This window comes from Chelonia mydas, chromosome 2 (genome assembly GCF_015237465.2).
Source record: "Chelonia mydas isolate rCheMyd1 chromosome 2, rCheMyd1.pri.v2, whole genome shotgun sequence".
NCBI classification, from domain to species: Eukaryota; Metazoa; Chordata; order Testudines; family Cheloniidae; genus Chelonia; species Chelonia mydas.
The window spans coordinates 250036337-250053217 of NC_057850.1; the positions used below are offsets into that span (position 1 = coordinate 250036337).

Genomic DNA, 16881 nt, shown 5'->3' on the forward strand with positions numbered 1-16881 from the left:
AAAAAGGTATGTAGAAAGATGCCTGATAGTCAGAGATACTGAGCATCTGTAGCTCATAGTGAGTCTGATGCGAAGTCCACTGAAGTTAGTGGGTGTCCTTTCCTTCTTCCTCATTGCCTTTAATAGGAATTTGGATCAGGTCCACTGAGTTCATTTAGTGTTGCAGGCTCTGAGCGCTTTTGAAAATCAGGCCCATTTCCTTTGAAATTATATCAGACCGTGGCAATTTGAAATGGGAAGACCCCCCACCCACCCATCCCCGATGTGTTTTTAAAAGTCTCCAATGTGTGTTAGTGATTCAGTAGTAAAAAGGAACAGGGCACGGGGACAGTCAACTAAATTCAGCAGAAATGCTTAAAAGGAGTTGATGATGAATGTGATATGAAAGGGGCAGGATGGTGGGGGAAGAAGGAACTGGAGACAAAGGCAACAGGTAATAGAAAACAAAACATACTTAGGCACAGATCCACAAGGGTATTTAGGCTTCTAAAGTCCATTGAAATAAGTGGAAGTTAGGAGCCTAAATACCTTTGTTCTTTTCCTGTGTTGTTGTTGCTGTCATAACCACCTTCTCTGGTCCCTGATCCTGTGTGAGCAGGGAAGCCTATGTTACACATGTTCTGTGGATAAGTAGTGGACTCAGCTCCTCCGGGAATTCATCCTAGTACATTTCACCAATGCTGAATTAACTGGTGCAGAGAACAAAAGGGGTGGAGGTGTAAGGGGACTGAGGGGACTGATTCCTTTCACCAGCTGTGTGAAGGGAAAGCCAGCTTTGAGAGCATCTGGGTACCTCCTATACTTCCTTTGCAGTGTGTAACTTGCAGTTGTTTTGCTCTGGATCTGTGATGGAACAGGGAGGTATGTTTGCCATGAAGTCTTTGCTGCTTGTTCGTAAGCCTGCAGCGTACTAGCAAAGAACTTGACCTTGCAAGTCCCCCGCATGCATGGGCTTTCCTTTGCCTCCATTGGGTTTTCTGCCCATGGAGGGCTCACCAGCGTACACCCCAAAATTTTTGTTTTTAACGCAGCCAAGTAAAGAACAGCAAAGGATGACTCATCTTTAGCAGAAGACTCTTGGGAGTAGCATTTGGTTTTGATTATCCAATAGGTTCCACTCCTTGTTTGACTCTTGATCGAACGAGCTGAGCTGGCTGCTCATTTCCATGAAACAAAGTTCCCCGCCCTTCAGTCTGCTCAGAGATCCCAGGAGCTGCAATTAGGACAGGCCTGAGAGTTAGTCTGGGCAATGTCAACCCTACCCAAGAACTTTGTAAACAGGTCTGTGAAAGGACAGTTTTGCAACTGGTGATGTAAATGCTGCATCTGTGCTGGTTGCAGCTGAAATCCTGATGCTTGGAGTGTTGGCTGTTAAGCTGGGTGATCGAGAGTCGACGTCTATTTATGTTTTAACCTCTGAAGCTACTCTTGATGCTGAGAAATACACAGGCTTTTCGAGGAAGTAATTTACGTCTATTTTCATCTGCAGAGTTTAGAAAGGGGTTCCTGAAATGCAAATGTTTCAGGTTTGAGTGGAGGAAGAGGGCTTTTCACACTCATAACAAAAAGAAAGTCATCTTTATATGGCTTCACTGGCTTATCTTGTAGCAATAGTGAGATTTGTATCATGCTTTTGTATCCTGCTTAATGCAGCTAATAATACTTTGCAATTGTTTATGGCTTTTCATTTAAGAATTTCAAAGTGCTTTCCAAGATGGGTATTATTTACCCCTTCAATAGATGGAGACATCAAGTTATAGAGAGTTTAAGGCCTAAATGTTTCAAGTGTCTACTAATTTTGGTGTCTCCTTTTCCAGGAGCCCAACTTGAGACCACTAGGCCCGGACTTGTTAGATTGCTTAACGCCTGCTTTGCATGTTGATGTCAGTCAGAACTTCGGGGGCGGGCACTTCTGAAAATCAGCTGATTCAAGTTGGACACCCAAAACTAACAGAGGCTTTTAGCATAAGTGACTTGACCAACATCACAAAGCAAGGCATTGGCAGAGTCAGCAGCAGAACCAGGATCTCCTGATTCCTGCTCTAACCACTGGACAACGCTGCTGGAGGAACTCTCCATTTGAGGAATGCTCTGTTGCTGTGAGCCATGTGGGGCTCGGTCTGGTAGACTAATGATTAGCTCTCTGTGTGGTTGTGCTGTAGAGTCTAGGGCTGCTGGAACTTCTGCTGTCCCTGTCCTAGGGTTGCAGAAGGATACGGTTCCATGCAGAGCCTGTCAGGAGATGGGGAGACTCGTGCAGAATTGCCTCTGGAGCTGTGTAGGGCTGGACTGTGAAACAGGTAGGCAGTCACCACTCACCCCTGTGGTCACGATGGGTCAGGACAGCGCAGTGACATTTCAAGCAGGAACAGCAGCAGAAGTGACCTGCCCTCGTGCTACTCTGGATTTTTTTTTAGGTTTAATGTAAAAGGAAGTATTTTGGAGTATGTGACCTTACTGCTGCTCATTTTGGGAGCGGGGTCTGATCCAGGTGTAATCAAACCACTGACGTGATCCGATCTGGCTTGCAAATCAGCCATCAGTTTAGTGGAAAGGCAGCATAGTGAAGCCATTTTTTATGTATTACTGGGAGGGGGCTCAAGATATGAGTTTTCCGTGACTCCATTACCCCGAGCAAAATCGCGACATGTGCCAAGGAAACCCTCACTTCCCCCAAGCTTGCTGTTGTCACTAGGATTTTAGCCAATAAAGTGGAGAACTTCAGGGCTTTCATCTCTCCTCTTCATTATGGGTAACCATCTTCCTTCTATGACCTCATCTCATCCTTCGTGCACCACAACTGTATCATCCTAAATGTCGTGTTGATGGCTCTAATTGGCTTGGTATTGCCCATTACCCTCCAGCCAGCAGAGTTCCGTTTTGTTGTTAGTTAGTTTAACTTGTGTCCGGATTTGCTGGCATTCCAAATTAAATTCCATGGCTTGTGTCCAGAAACCTATTTGGGGTCAGGGGAAACCAGTGCAAGTGTCCAGGTTGCCAGTGAACGCTACAGATGTTCAGTTGTTTCTCAGCCTCTTTGCATTTTGCATGGTTGGTCAGCTCCAGCTTCCTTCCAGTTAGTTGCCTTGCAAGCTTTTTTTGGTTTACCGTCCCTGAAGACCACTGGGGTCAGTGCTTACAGTGTGCACGGAGGGAGGGGTTTCAAATTTAAAATTAGAACTCGAGGCAGGTAGTTGAGGGGTGCACTTTCAGCACTGCCTTACCAATGATGCTGACCCAGATTGTACTATAACCCCCCATTTTTTTTCAAACCACTTCAATGGTGGATTCTCTGTAACTTGAAGTCTTTAAACCATGATTTGAGGACTTCAGTAACTCTGCCAGAGGTTAGGGGTCTGTTACAGGAGTGGGTGAGAGGGATACTGTAGCCGGCACTGTGCAGGAGGTCAGAGTAGATGATCAGGATGGTCCTTTCTGACCGTAAAGTCTGTGAGTCTAAACCCTGACTGGGATTGTGGTAACTACTCATTTGGGAACAAAACTGAAGCACTGATCCTGATCAGGCGGTCAGCACATCCCTCAGCCCACGCCGCCATTGGCCTGAAACGGCTAACCGCGGCCAGTGGGAGCTGCTATCGGCCGAACCTGCAGACTCTGCAGGTAAACAAAACGTCCTGGCCCATCAGTGGATTTCCCTGATGGGCTGCGTGCCAAAGGTTGCCGATCCCTGTCCTAGGCTAACACCTTAAGCACTGGACTGGCCTTTCTCTGATTGGTTTTACACTGGTGTTATTCCATGAACTTTATTGGAGTTCTGGGTTTACACTGGTGTAACTGAAAACAGAAACTAGCCTTTTGTGTAGTGCATTAACTCCAGGCTTACTCTGATTTAGGAAACTGCAATTGGTTTGTGGTGGGAGAGGGAAGAAAATAATCACTCTTGGCAGAAAAACAACCACAAAGTCTCTCTCAATTCCCTGCTAGTTCCATTTGTGCACAGTCACATACAGAAAGTGGTCTGCCCAAGGAGTAAAGGGTTAGATAAATTGCTGCTGTGGTTATAGACGGAGAGGTGGATCCACGCAGGCGCCTGCACACAGGTTTTTCTAAAGACTTGGTGCTTTTTGGGTGGCAATTTTTCAGATTTTAATTAGTGCTAAATATGGCCCTCATCCTCAGCACTTAAGCAGGTGTGGGTCCTATGGGGGCAGATCCTCAGCTGCTGTAAAATTATTGTCGTTCCATTGAAGTCAAAGGTAGCGTTAAGCACGTGCTTAAATGCTTTGCTGGATTGGCCCCTGAATGTCTGGAGTAGGCACTTCCTTCTCAGAGGAACTACACCAGCCTGATCCAAAACCCATTGAGCTCAGTGAGAGTCTTTCATTTGGTTGTGGCCCAGACTCCTTGCAGACTGTTGAAGTGTACTCACTCTGACTAAACCCCACAGTCGATGGTGCACTTGGTCTGCTCCTCATCAGCTCACTACACTACTTCGCTCTTCACCTCTATGTTGCAAGAAGCATTCTAGATTTTTGTTCCAAAATCCACTTGTTCCTCACAGGAGGAAGAGCAATAAGGAAATGGCTTGCACGTGGGAGCAGCACAGCATTGCTTTTTGACTTGCTGGCTGCTGTATGAGTCATTTCAGAACTTCTTAAATGTTAGGCTGTTCCTGTTTGTTGGTGTATTTTGCACTGTGGCAAGCTTCCCTAAAACAGCCTTGCCAACGTGCGTCAATCCTGATCTGCAGCAACGTCTTACAGGCCTCTTCGGAGCAGACGCGGTTGATAGTGCTGACACTTGCGTGGTTCTGTGATATGAACAAATGTCCTTTGGAGCTTAGGAAGAGACAGGTCTTCTCTTGGAACTGCAGATGCATTTACAGCAGTATCTCCACTGGTGGAAGGTTCGTAGTGCATTTTGTGTTCTCCTAGGGTAACCCGCTGGGGAGGGTGTATTACGTGGTTCAACTCTGTGCTCCATCCACAGAGAATATGTGTCGGTTACAGCCCTCAGCTAGAGAGCCGTGGCTCTTTAGTTCGTGTTTCTAGGTCTGGAGGACTCTGGTTCAGTCCCTGATGTGTCAGCCAAGAGGGCAGCCACCATCACACAAGCAGAAATTGGACTCCACCATTCCACATTTAAGCCCTGTTTGTCTGTGGTGGGGGTGATTATTATTGCCCACAGTGCACATTAGCAGGGTTGTAGTAGGGCTGGTTGAAATATGTTGAATGAAACTTCTTGTTTTTGTTGGTGGGGGAAAAGGTGATTTTTTTGTTTTTGTTTTTAAGAAATCGGAGGGTTTTTGTGAAAAATACCTGGTATTTTTTCTTCAAAATTTTCTGTTTTTTTAATGAATCTGGAAAACTAGTCATCCTTTTTTTGTTGTAAAAAAGTAAAAATCATGAAAAGTCGTTTTCATTCTAAAAGTTTAGAAAAGAACAATTTTTCAGTGACTTGAAATTTTATTTTGAAAATTTCAGTTTTCACTCGTCCGTCCCCCCCACCCCCCAGTAATTTCTCCAACCACCCCACTTCCCTTTTTCAGTGGCAACACAGAAGAAGGGTGTGTAGGGGGTTAAAAATGAATTTTTAATATAATCTGAATAGGTATTTCTTTTCTAAACCTACAGAATGAAAATCATGGAATTTTTCCTTCCCATTTTTGACTGCTCTGTTGAGGAGGCATGGCCGCCGCAGAGGTTAGGACATGCTGCATGTTTAGAAGAATCCCTCCAGACCCTTCCTGTTGCAGGATTGCTCATCATAAAATCCAGCCCCACACAGTGTTCGGGAGAGGAGCCAGTTCTGGTTTTGAGCTTAGGCTCCAAATCCCACTGGATTCAATGAAAAGATTCCCAGGGTCTTAATAGTGTTTGGACCAGCAACTACATGATTTCACGCTGTTTTCTGTGTGTGCCCATTTCTTGCCTCTTTCTTCTCAGCACTGCAGATAATGTTTCAGTATTTTCTCATAGCGTTAGGGTGCTGCGTGCTGGACCTTTCACACCTTCACGGTTGAGTGGGTTTCTTAGTGCAATTTCTTTCTTGCTTGCAGTGTTTGACTCTTGTTCGGGGAGTTTGGATGTTTGTTGGAGGCACTTGCTTATTCTAAAGAGCTTTCCAAGAACCTATCTTCGTCCAGTCTCTCTGGTTTTAATAGCTGGAATTTTGCCAGTGGAGGAACCTGTAGCCGGATTCAGAGGATATGATAATAGGTATAGGCACTTAAAAAAGGAGAAGGGTGGTTTCAGACTAAATAGGGCTTGGAGCCACCAAAATCCGCTCCCCCCCATCCGCCCCAGACAAGCAGTTTATTTCCCCTGTCCCCAGTGGATTCTGTGGACTTTCGCTTCCAGGCTACCTGGATAGAACTCTGGTTGCCCAGTGACTCTAGCTCCCCTCCAGCCACCAGTCGTGGACCCTAAGGAATCCTGCCTTAAAACATCTCTGAAAAGAAATTAGGACACATGCATGTGTGTGTGATGGGGAGTAAGAGTCTGGTCCAAACCACTGATGCCAACAGAGACTCGCACTGAACTCAGTGAGCTTTGGATCAGGCTCGAAAGGCTAATATTTTGAGGCAGTTTGCCCTCTGCACAGAGTTAAGTGGGAACACCCTATGAAAAACAGGGAGAAGGGAATCCTCCTCCGTGCTGGGGAGCTAAGGGGAGAAGCCTGTGCTGGACAATACTCAGCTTGAAAAAGAGCATCTGTGCTGTGAATGCTTTGCATTTCTATCCTCAGCTCGCACTGTGTGTACACAACGATGCTTCAGGGTAGAAGTTCCTCCGCATGCTACACTCATCCTCTTCTTTTGCAGATGAAGAGGAAGCGCTTAACTCTATTATGAAGGATCTGGCCGCATTGGGCAAATGCGGGGGACTGCTGGACAGCAACAGGAACAAAACCAGCATTCACTCCAACAAACAGGTGAGCTACCTCCGGAATCCCATCTGCATGGCTGGCTCAGTCAGAGTTCTGGAGTTCCACATAGAAATCTGGGCATTGCTTCAGTCACTGCATGGAGAAATGTGATTATTCATTCAGGTGCCATAGGAAGGCATAGCTCTCTATGGACAGTTAAAGAGAAAACAGGCTCCCTGCTTCAGAATTTGTGCCGTCTAATGCAATAACTGGCAACTCCCACCAGAACAGGAAGTTAAGAGCTGTGGGACTGGTTCTCAGAGGTGCTGAGTACCTGCACATACAGTTAATGGCAGTAGTGGGTGCTCAGCACCTCTGAAAATCAAATCACTTTACCTAGGTGCCAACAATCAACGAATGCATTAGATGTTAAACCTGTGATCTAAGTACCTGGTACATCATAAAACTGTGTGCTGTTTAAAACAATAACTCTTCACTGAGAAGTTGAGCGCAGCTGAATTCAGTCTGCAGCTCTTGGGTGATAGGGTACTCTGTCTTGTTAAAATTGGGCAGGGTTATTGCAATTCTGTTTCAAAAAGAAGGTAAATATGAGGCCTAATTCTGAAGCTCCTGTGGACTTCAGGGGCAGGCATATATTGATTAATTTTCCTTATTAATAATATTTGTATTACTGTAGAGCCTAGGAGCCCAAGTCATGGACCAGGACCCTATTGTGCTAGGCACTGTACAAATAAAGAGCCAAGGGATGGTCCCTGCCCCACAAGATTCTCTTATTATTTGTGATATGAGAGTGTGGAGTGAGCCAGTGTTGTACAGACACATGGTAGGAGTCATGCCCCAAGGAGCTCTCAGAGTAAACAGGCAGGACCGACTAAGAGTAGGAGAAAGGAATGTTAGCCCCATTTTACAGAAGTGGAAACTAAGGCACAGAGATTAAGTAATTTTTTTCTCCCAAGGTCTCGCACACATACTGTGGCATAGCTAGAAATTGGGCCTAGATCACATGCGTCCTAGCCAAGCGCATTAACCACAAGACCAATCTTCCATCCCTTTGTTAATATTGTGTTGAATAAAACGGTTGCTTACCAGGTTACAATGCTGTAATTCTGAAAAGATGAACCAGTCAAGTAAGTTGAGTTTAGGATATCAGCTAGCTGTGCCATGTGTCATAGACATGTTCTACCTCAGATATTTTTTAAGGGCTGAAATAAAAGCATGGGAGTGACAGATATTCAGCACACTTTTAGAAGAAAAGGCCACTTTTATATGGGTGCCTGAAGATGGATGTAGGTATCTAAGTTTAGGCTCCTAATTCTAAGGTAGATCTAATGCTGTTTGTTCTGTATGCAGAATATACAGTAGAGATTTCTCAAACTGCAGTATGGACAAGAGAGGAAATTTTTTTGCACTCAGTTTATACAATTGTCTAAATAACTAGAAGTCAAAAGAAATGGACAGCCATGGAAGAAATACTTCAGCAAATCCACATGAAGAAAAGAAGTACTTGTGGCACCTTAGAGACTAACCAATTTATTTGAGTATAAGCTTTCGTGAGCTACAGCTCACTTGGTTGTCCATTTCTTCTAGTGCTGTGACCAGGCAGTAGGTTGTAATTAATTTCATGCTGATTGAGTGGCTATCAAGTAAGGAGAAAAAAAATCCTTTACAATTTTCATGCGTGTTTTCATGACATTGGTACCTATACAAATGTTTGTGAATTCATTAGAGAAAAATCCTTTCCAGTAGTCCCTCTAGAGTTTGAAACAGACATACACATGTGCATCTGCGTATATCTATAAAGCGCAGCCTGGGTGTAACGGCTGTCTCAGTGAATCACTGAACTTGTTCAGCTTGTATTGAAGAGTCCAAGATGTTTACAAAAGTGACCGGGAAACTCAGAGTTGGCTCCCTACAGCTGCAATAGAATCAGATGATCCAGCACAGGTCAGGATGGCTTAGAGTTGAACATGTTACGCACGATGATGGGTGGAGAGCATAGCAAACCATGTTGGGACATGAGCCTAGATTCAGAGGATTTTTCTTAAGTAACGTATTTCTTCTACAAAGGCAGAAAATTCTTAGCTGTCTTTGAGGCTGTGGACATACACAGTGTATACAACTGTATAGTAGTATTCGTCCAGTTGAAAGCAAGGAGAATACCAGTAGTCGGTGGGTGAATACTCAAAAACAGAAGTTATACAACAGAGCGAGAATCTTTCACGCGTGCTTGTATATATGCACACACACTCCCACCTTAATTTATAACGCAGTCTGTTTATATCAGGTGTGGGCAAACTTTTTGGCCCAAGGGCCACATCTGGGTATGGAAATTGTATGGTGGGCCATGAATGCTCATGAAATTGGGGGTTGGGGTGCGGGAGGGGTTAGGGCTCTGGGGCGGGGCCAGAAATTAGGAGTTCAGGGTGTGGGAAGGGGCAGGAGGGTTGGGGTGTGTGTGTGGGGGGGGGGTGAGGGCTCTGGGATGGGGCTGAAGATGAGGGTTTGGGGGTGCAGGAGGGTGCTCTGGATTGGGACCAAGGGGCTCAGAGGGCAGGAGAGGGATCAGGGCTAGGGCAGGGGGTTGGGGCAAAGGAGGGGGTCAGGGCTGTAGACTCCAGGCGGCGCTTACCTCAAGCAGCTCCCGGAAGCAGCGGTATGTCTCCTTTCCGGCTCCTACGCATAGGGTCAGCCAGGGGGCTCTGCACGCTGCCCCGTCTGCAGGCACCGCCCCTGCAGTTCCTATTGACTGCAGTTTCTAGCTAATGGGAGCTGCGTGGGTGGTGCTTGGGGCAGGGGCAGCTTGCTGAGCCCCCTGGCTGCCCCTATGCCTAGGAGCCGGAGTGGGACATGCTGCTGCTTCCAGGAGCCACGTGGAGCTGGGCAAACCCCAGCCCCCGCTCTCCAGCGGGAGCTTGAGGGCTGGATTAAAACATCCGAAGGGCCAGATGTCGCCCCAGGGCCGTAGTTTGCCCACCCCTGGTTTATATTGTATCATTCTCTGATATCTGCCCTCTTTCCTTAAACCTTATTATGGCAGGATCCGTGTTTTCTTTCTTTGAGTATTGCACTAATTCTTGGAAAAGCTTCCTGGAATCATTTGGACCAGCCCACCAATTGTGTCCCATGTGATTTTTAGCTGTCATGTTGACAGACCAGAGACGTGTGCTAAGCGGTATGGCCACTTAGAACCTTGTGCTTCTGGGTGGTCAGATGGTCAGCACTCCCTTCTCTTCACACTCCTCTGGCTGAGAACTTCACACCAACTGAGCCCAATCCCCCAAGATGAAGGGCATTGGAGCCCTGAATTATTGCTTCAGTTACTGGACTAGTTGGAACACGTCAGGTTTCTGTACTGGCAAAACTTAGTTTGTGAAGCACGGAATGGCAAGCCATGTGGATAAATTGTGATTGCCGGGGGGGCAAAAATTTGAAAACAAACATTTTGGCTAAAAACCAAAATATTTCTATTTGGGTGTGCTGCTGCAGGGCCTTATGGGCATTGTAGTTCTGGTGCCTCATGTCTCTGTTTTCATCTATGAGCGAGACTTACTGGCCAGACTACATCTCCCATAATGCACTGGCTTCTCTCACCAAAAGGGAGACTGTGGTGCATCGTGAGAAACAGTCCACGGTCGTCGTCTAGCAAGGGAACCTGGCCTAGAGCGGAGAATGGGGACATCAGGCAACTGAACTGCACAAGGCGCTCTATAGCAGCACATCCAGATATAAATGTTTCCTTTTTCGAGTGTTCGTTGTTTTTTTTTAAGTCAGATTTTCCATGGAAAGTAAACATTTTTTAAAGAATTTTATTTAGTCAGCAGCACATGGTTCCATTTAAAACCAACAGTTGGAATGAAAAACTTTCACCTTTTCCTGTGTCTTTCGCAAGGCAGGAGTGCTTTTGTTTGTGGAAGAAACATGATACGAAAGGATGCTATAACGTTTGTACACACACACCCCCCACACACACCCATTCCACAGGGCTCTCTTGACACCTATCATCCCAGTTCCTCTGACATTAGCTAAACTCATTTCTAAACTGACATTAGCTTAATTCCAGAAACTGCCCTATATAATGACTATTAAAATTGTACAAAAATGGGAAGTCATGTGTGCCAGTAAGTGCATGTGCATTTTCATGTGTGCAACACAAAATTTCATCTTTAAAATACTCAGTTTTTTGTTCCAGAGCCTTTCACAGGGAGAAATTTTCTGGAGACCAAATGTTCATAGATTGCTGGTTTTCCCATCAAACCACGTGAAATGTGCTGGCTTTTTTACATGTTTCTGTGTGAATATGTATCTTGGTGCAGCACTAAATTTTGAATTTCAAATGCTGTGCTGATGGGATGATAAGCTATAAATAGCTCTTATCCTTTCCAGCTATAGAGCTCATTATCCCTATTTTTCAGATGAGGAAACTGAGGCATGTGAATGGAAAGTGGCTTGCCCAAGCTCATCCACGAGCAGCAGAGCTGGGAATTGAACCCAGGTCTCTGGAGACCTAATTCAGTGCTTTATCCACTAGGTTGCACTACCGCCTTGGTTTATAGGAGAAGTAAGGTAAAGACATTTTGGGAGAAGAAGAAACATAAGGAGGCAAGAGATAGGGAACATAATATTAAAAAATATATTTTGGAAAGGATATAGACCAGGGGTGGGCAAACTTTTTGGGCTGAGGGCCATATCTGGGTGGGGAAATTGTATGCAGGGCCAGGGCAGGGGGTTTGGGTGTAGGAGGGAGTGCGGGGTGTAGGGCGGGTGTGGTGTGCAGGAACGGGCTCAGGGCAAGGGATTGGGGCAGAGGAAGGCTGCGGGTTGAATGAGGGGGCTCAGGGAAGGGGGTTGGGGTGCAGGAGGGGTGTGGGGTGTGGCAGGGGGCTCAGGGCAGGGAGTTGGGGTGCGGCAGGGGGTGGGAGGGTGTGGGGTGCGGCGTGGGGCAGGGCAGGGGACTGGGGGTATATGGGGATGTGGGGTGCAGCAGGGGGCTGAGGGCAGGGGGTTGGGGTGCAGGAGGGGTGTGAGGTGCAGGCAGGGAGTTGGGGCGCGGGATGCCTGACGGGTTCGGGCTCCGACCCGGCGCCACTTACCTAAAGCGGCTCCGGGGTGGCAGAGGCATGCACCAGGGCCAGGGCAGGCTGCCTGCCTGCCTGCCCTGGGCCCATGCAGCGCCGCTCCGGGAAGTGGCTGGAACCACATCCCTGCGCAGCCCCTGGGGGTGGGCAGGTACAGGGTTCCACGCGCTGCTCTTGCCACACCTCCAGGTGCCTCCCCCGAAGCTCCCATGTGGGGCGGTGCCTGGAGGCAAGGGCAATGCATGGAGCCCTCTGCTCCCCCCTCCCCCCACCGGGGCCCCAGGGACGTGGTGCTGGCCTTTTCTGAGAGCGGCGCAGGGCCTGCGGCACCATGGAGGGTAATCCCGTGGGTCAGTTCTAAAGCCCTGATGGGCTGGATCCGGCCCGCGGACCGTAGTTTGCACACCCCTGATACAGACCTTTCTTGCTTCTGGGTTTAACCCCCAACCTCTAACAAATTGGGGATTTAGAAGAAACTTTCCCTGGGGACAGGTTTCCCTTTTAATTACTGCTAAATCCTCTGAAGCAGCTAATATTGGCTACTGCCAGGCGTGATGCTGGACCACTGGTCTGATCCAGTCTGGTGACTCCTGTGTTCCTATAACATAGGGAAGGAGAGTGAGAGAAGGAAAAGAGGAAAGACTAATTGAAAATAATGTGGAGAAAGATGCACGGTGATCTGTTATAGGGGAAAAAAATGGGGTAAAGCCAGAAGGGGAAGGAAGGTTAAAATAAAGCAAGGGGGAGAGAGAATGAGTTTTATACATTTGTAAAAAGCGATTATTTGTGGATTGCCATTGTTACAATTCAGTACAACAGATGATACACACTTATAATAACAATAACCTCTGCAGTAGAACCTCAGAGTTACAAACTGAGCAGTCAACCCCACACCTCATTTGGAACCAGAAGTACACAGTCAGGCAGTAGCAGAGCTCCCTCCCCCTCAAAAAAAGCAAATACAGTACAGTACTGTGTTAAACTTAAACTACTGAAAAAATAAAGGGAAAGTAGCATTTAGTTTCAAAGCTGTATTAAGTCAATGTTCAGCTGCAAACTTTTGAAAGAACAACCATAATGTTTTGTTCAGAGTTACGAACAACCTCCATTCCCCAGGTGTTCGTAACTCTGAGGTTCTGCTGTACTTCTTACATAGTGCTTTTCAACAATAGATCTCAAAGCATGTTACAAAGGAGGTTGGTCTGTTATGCTCATTTTACAGATGGGGAAAGTGAGGCACGTGGCAATGAAGTGACTTGCCCAAGTTCACCTCAGAATCCAGTGGCAAAGGTGGGACTAGAACCCAGGCCTCCTTGGTCCCAGTCTGGTGCTCTAGCCACTAGCTGTCACTGGCCCATACATGTCACATTGTGCCTTCCTTTAAACTGCAAAGCTTTGGGAGAGGTATGGATGCATGACCGTCTTGCACCCTGACTTAGTGGGTGTAGTCTATGGGGTAGGAGGTGTTGGGTACAATTTTCCAAGCCCAGATCTTAGTGCTTTGTGCTGTATAATTCTAAAATACCAGGATAGTACAGAGAGGCTAACCCGCTATCTGCCTTTCTCCAAGCAGGACACTTCCAGTAGACATCGTCTTACCATGGGCTTCTGAGCTAACCACACATTGTGCCTTCCCATGTGGAGGGAAAGGGATGAGATGAACAGGGAGAGAAGAAAAAAACTAAATTGTTGAAGAGCCTGGCAACTAGACATGCTGGGGATCCATGCAGATAATTCCTAATGCCAAGGATTAGTCATGTCCTATTGTGGTTTAGGGACATGGTCCAGATGTCTGGATTATAACGTTTTGTTGCTAAAAACAGGGGTAAGGGTAGAACAAATCCAAGCTAAGTGTAAGTGAATGAATTAGTTGGGGAGCCCCCTTGTCTGTGTTGGAAGACCGAGGTCAGTGTGTTTGGGGTTAGAGGTTTAGAAGTGAACCCATCACTTCTCGGATTTACAAAGTGTAACTAGAACTGTACCAGTTGAATGCCGCAGTGCCCAGTGAATTCCTGAACTAGTGAATGGAAAGAGAGGAGAACAATATGCCCTGCTCCCTATCCTACAGTACATGAAGGAGCCATCCACCAACTAATAGGGAAACTACCACAAGGGAAAAGGCACGGAAATCAGACTGGAACTTTGGGCAGAGCAATAACAGAGCTTTTACAGAGAGTTTTTCGTCTGGACATTTCAAGTGCTTTCCAAACATGGGTCAGTGTCATTATCACCATTTGACAGAAGGGGAAACTGAGGCAGAGTAACCTGTCCTAGGTCCCACAGCAGGGCAGTGGCACAGCTGGGAATAGAATGCTGGTCTCCCAGGCCAGCACAACCGTGTACAGTAAGGGGAAGAGAATTCCAGAGTTCTGGGGCTTTAACGGTGATGGTCCTGCCTCTTGTCTGTCTGAAATTTTAACACCAAAGAGTCGGCAGCTCCATACCCATTAACCTTGTTTGCCACAATGGGGTGTGAAGCAAGAGGCACTCCCTACTGTGGCCTAAATTATTGAAGGTTTTAGGCCAAGATTGTCAAGGGACTCATGATTTTGGGTGCCCAACTTTTGATGCCTTTAAAGGGTCCAGATGTTCAGATGCTGGGATTCTCTGTAAAGTGCAATCCAGATCACTGGTCACTTTTATGAATAGTGGCTTTAAAAAATAGTAGTACATCTAGGATCAGACGAAACACCCTACTTCCGAACAATGCCAAACTTTGTGGGGGTGGGGGTGGCTGGTTTGAAATCTGAACCGAAGGGTGGTTCAGAATTTTGCAAATGGCACTGTTAGAACGGATTGGTCCAACACTTTTGAATATGCCTAAATTTGTGGGGGAGGGGGCAATTGGAAAATTTGCAAAATGGGGAGCCCCTGTTGGCTGAACCAAACAGTCACTTCTGAAATTCTTAAACTTCAGGGTGTTTGAAACTCAACCCAGATCTACCTTACGTCCGTTTAAGGCTTATTACTGTAGTATCTGAGCACCCCACAATCTTTAATGGGTTTATCCCCCAATATCCTGGGAGACAGGGAAGTGCTATTATCCCTATTTTACAGACGGAGAATTGAGTTACAGACAGGGTAAGGATGAGGTTCACTTAGGCACCTTACTCCCATTGAAATCAAGGGGACTTAGGTGCTTAAATACCTTTGTGAATCTCACCCTCAGTGATTTGCCCCAGGTCTCATTGGAAGTCCAGTGCTAGAGCGTGGAACTGAATCTAGGTCTGGCTTCTGGGCCAGTACACTAACCCTGGACCATTCTTCCTTCGAGCTTTGGTCTTGGACCCATCTCTGACTTAGAGTAAGACTAAATCGTGCTCACTGCGCTATTTGCTTCATGCTTCTCAGTACAGTTATCTGTATTTCTGTACCTGTCCATAGCAAACTGCACTCAGCTGCTGTAGAGGAACGCATTAGTCTACGGTCTAATGCAACGACCAGACCTTTCCACACTCTTCATTAGACATTGCACCTCCCAGCTTCCGCTCCACTTTGGACATGTGCCCCAACCCGATTTGTCTCCCAGCTCTGAGTGAGACCTCTCTAAATGGGAGCTGAGAGTGCTCAGTGTAGCCCAGCAGGATCTGCATGATCTATTCTTTCTAAGCTGTTTCCATTTCAGGCTTAACTGCATGGTGTGGTGAGAGTATGTGTTTTTATTACGAAAGCAGTCTGCTCTTTAGGGAACTCTGCATAAGATCATGATTCACCTCCTTTGGAAGCACTTTTTCCATTTCCCAACATTTCTCCTAATCTAAACCAGTGAGCGTGGCCGCTTTTCCCAATTTCACAGTGAAAAGCAGGGGGAAAGGGAAGCAAAGCAGAGTTTGGCTAACCTCACAGGGTGTGTGTGTGTTTTTTAGCTGGACAAGTTCTAGTTAGAAGCAGTTAGAAGCAGTTGATCCATTTACCCCTCACTGGCCTGAAGGAGCTGGAGTGGAGGAGACTTCACAGTCCTTGCTGATCATTTCCTTTCCGACCTGCTATGGGCTGCGGCTAGATTTGCTTCGGTTTCAGAGTAGCAGCCGTGTTAGTCTGTATTCGCAAATAGAAAAGGAGTACTTGTGGCACCTTAGAGACTAACCAATTTATTTGAGCATAAGCTTTCGTGAGCTACAGCTCACTTCCTTGGATGCATTTGCTTCAACATTTTTTCTCAGAAACCAGGAGGTTTCAGCCCTCTCTTTAATTAGCATTTTTAAGGAAGAGGCCAACAAAAAAATGAAAAGTTGGTGACGTGCTTGTGGTTGCCACGGTGGCTTGATTTTATTTTTCCTTTTAAGGCATTCCGAAGGTAGCAATTGAAATATCAGAAGGCATTTGTTATCTAGGCTCTGGGGAAACACCAGTAGCAATCCCGAGGAGGAGAGGGGTCAGAAATCAAGAGAACTTGGTGGTATTTCCTGTCACTTTTATTTACATGTTTATTATTATTATTAATAATAATTATTGTATATTAAAATAGAGCCTAGAGGCTCCATCCAAGTTCAGGGCCCCATTCTGTTAGGTGCTGTACAAACACTTAGAGCTTGTCTATACCAGGGTAAAAGGTGTCTTTTAAAACTCTAATGTAGACATGGCAGATTGGATTTTATGTCTAAGGTGACCAGTGACACACCAGATGAAGGAGGGTTGAGTGACTAGGGTGCTTAGGACATGGGACACCTAGTTTCAAGTCTTTGCTCTGCCACAGATTTTCCTGTGTGACTTCAGGCAACTTATGCCTACACTGCCATCAGGGGTGTCGTTGCAGCTCCCGTTGACATACCTGAGCTGGCTTTGATCTAGCTAATGTGGGTGCCAGTAGTTGTAACAGCAGCAGCAAAGGCTAGTCTCATGAATACAGCCCTGTCCGGTCTCATGAATACCGCCCTGCCCAGGACTCTTAAGCAGCTGCCACAGCTATGCTGTTTGTTACTTGAGCTAGCTTTGATCTAGTTACACACCCCCTGAC

General features: G+C 46.4%; 1 protein-coding gene across 11 annotated transcripts in view; it reads left to right on the forward strand.

The window, feature by feature from the left end:
• The window catches only part of LOC102931859 (mitogen-activated protein kinase kinase kinase 3), a 117974-nt gene that overhangs the window by 45347 nt on the left and 55746 nt on the right, over nucleotides 1-16881 (forward strand). For 5 of the 11 annotated variants that reach the window (XM_037891166.2, XM_037891167.2, XM_043541617.1 and 2 more), the window contains exon 3: nucleotides 6785-6894. In XM_037891166.2, coding sequence (XP_037747094.1) covers nucleotides 6785-6894 — 110 coding nt within the window. Of the gene's footprint in view, nucleotides 1-4652; nucleotides 4868-5599; nucleotides 5664-6784; nucleotides 6895-16881 lie in introns of those variants that run through there. The other 6 variants (XM_043541618.1, XM_037891170.2, XM_043541623.1 and 3 more) reach the window with 3 other exon arrangements.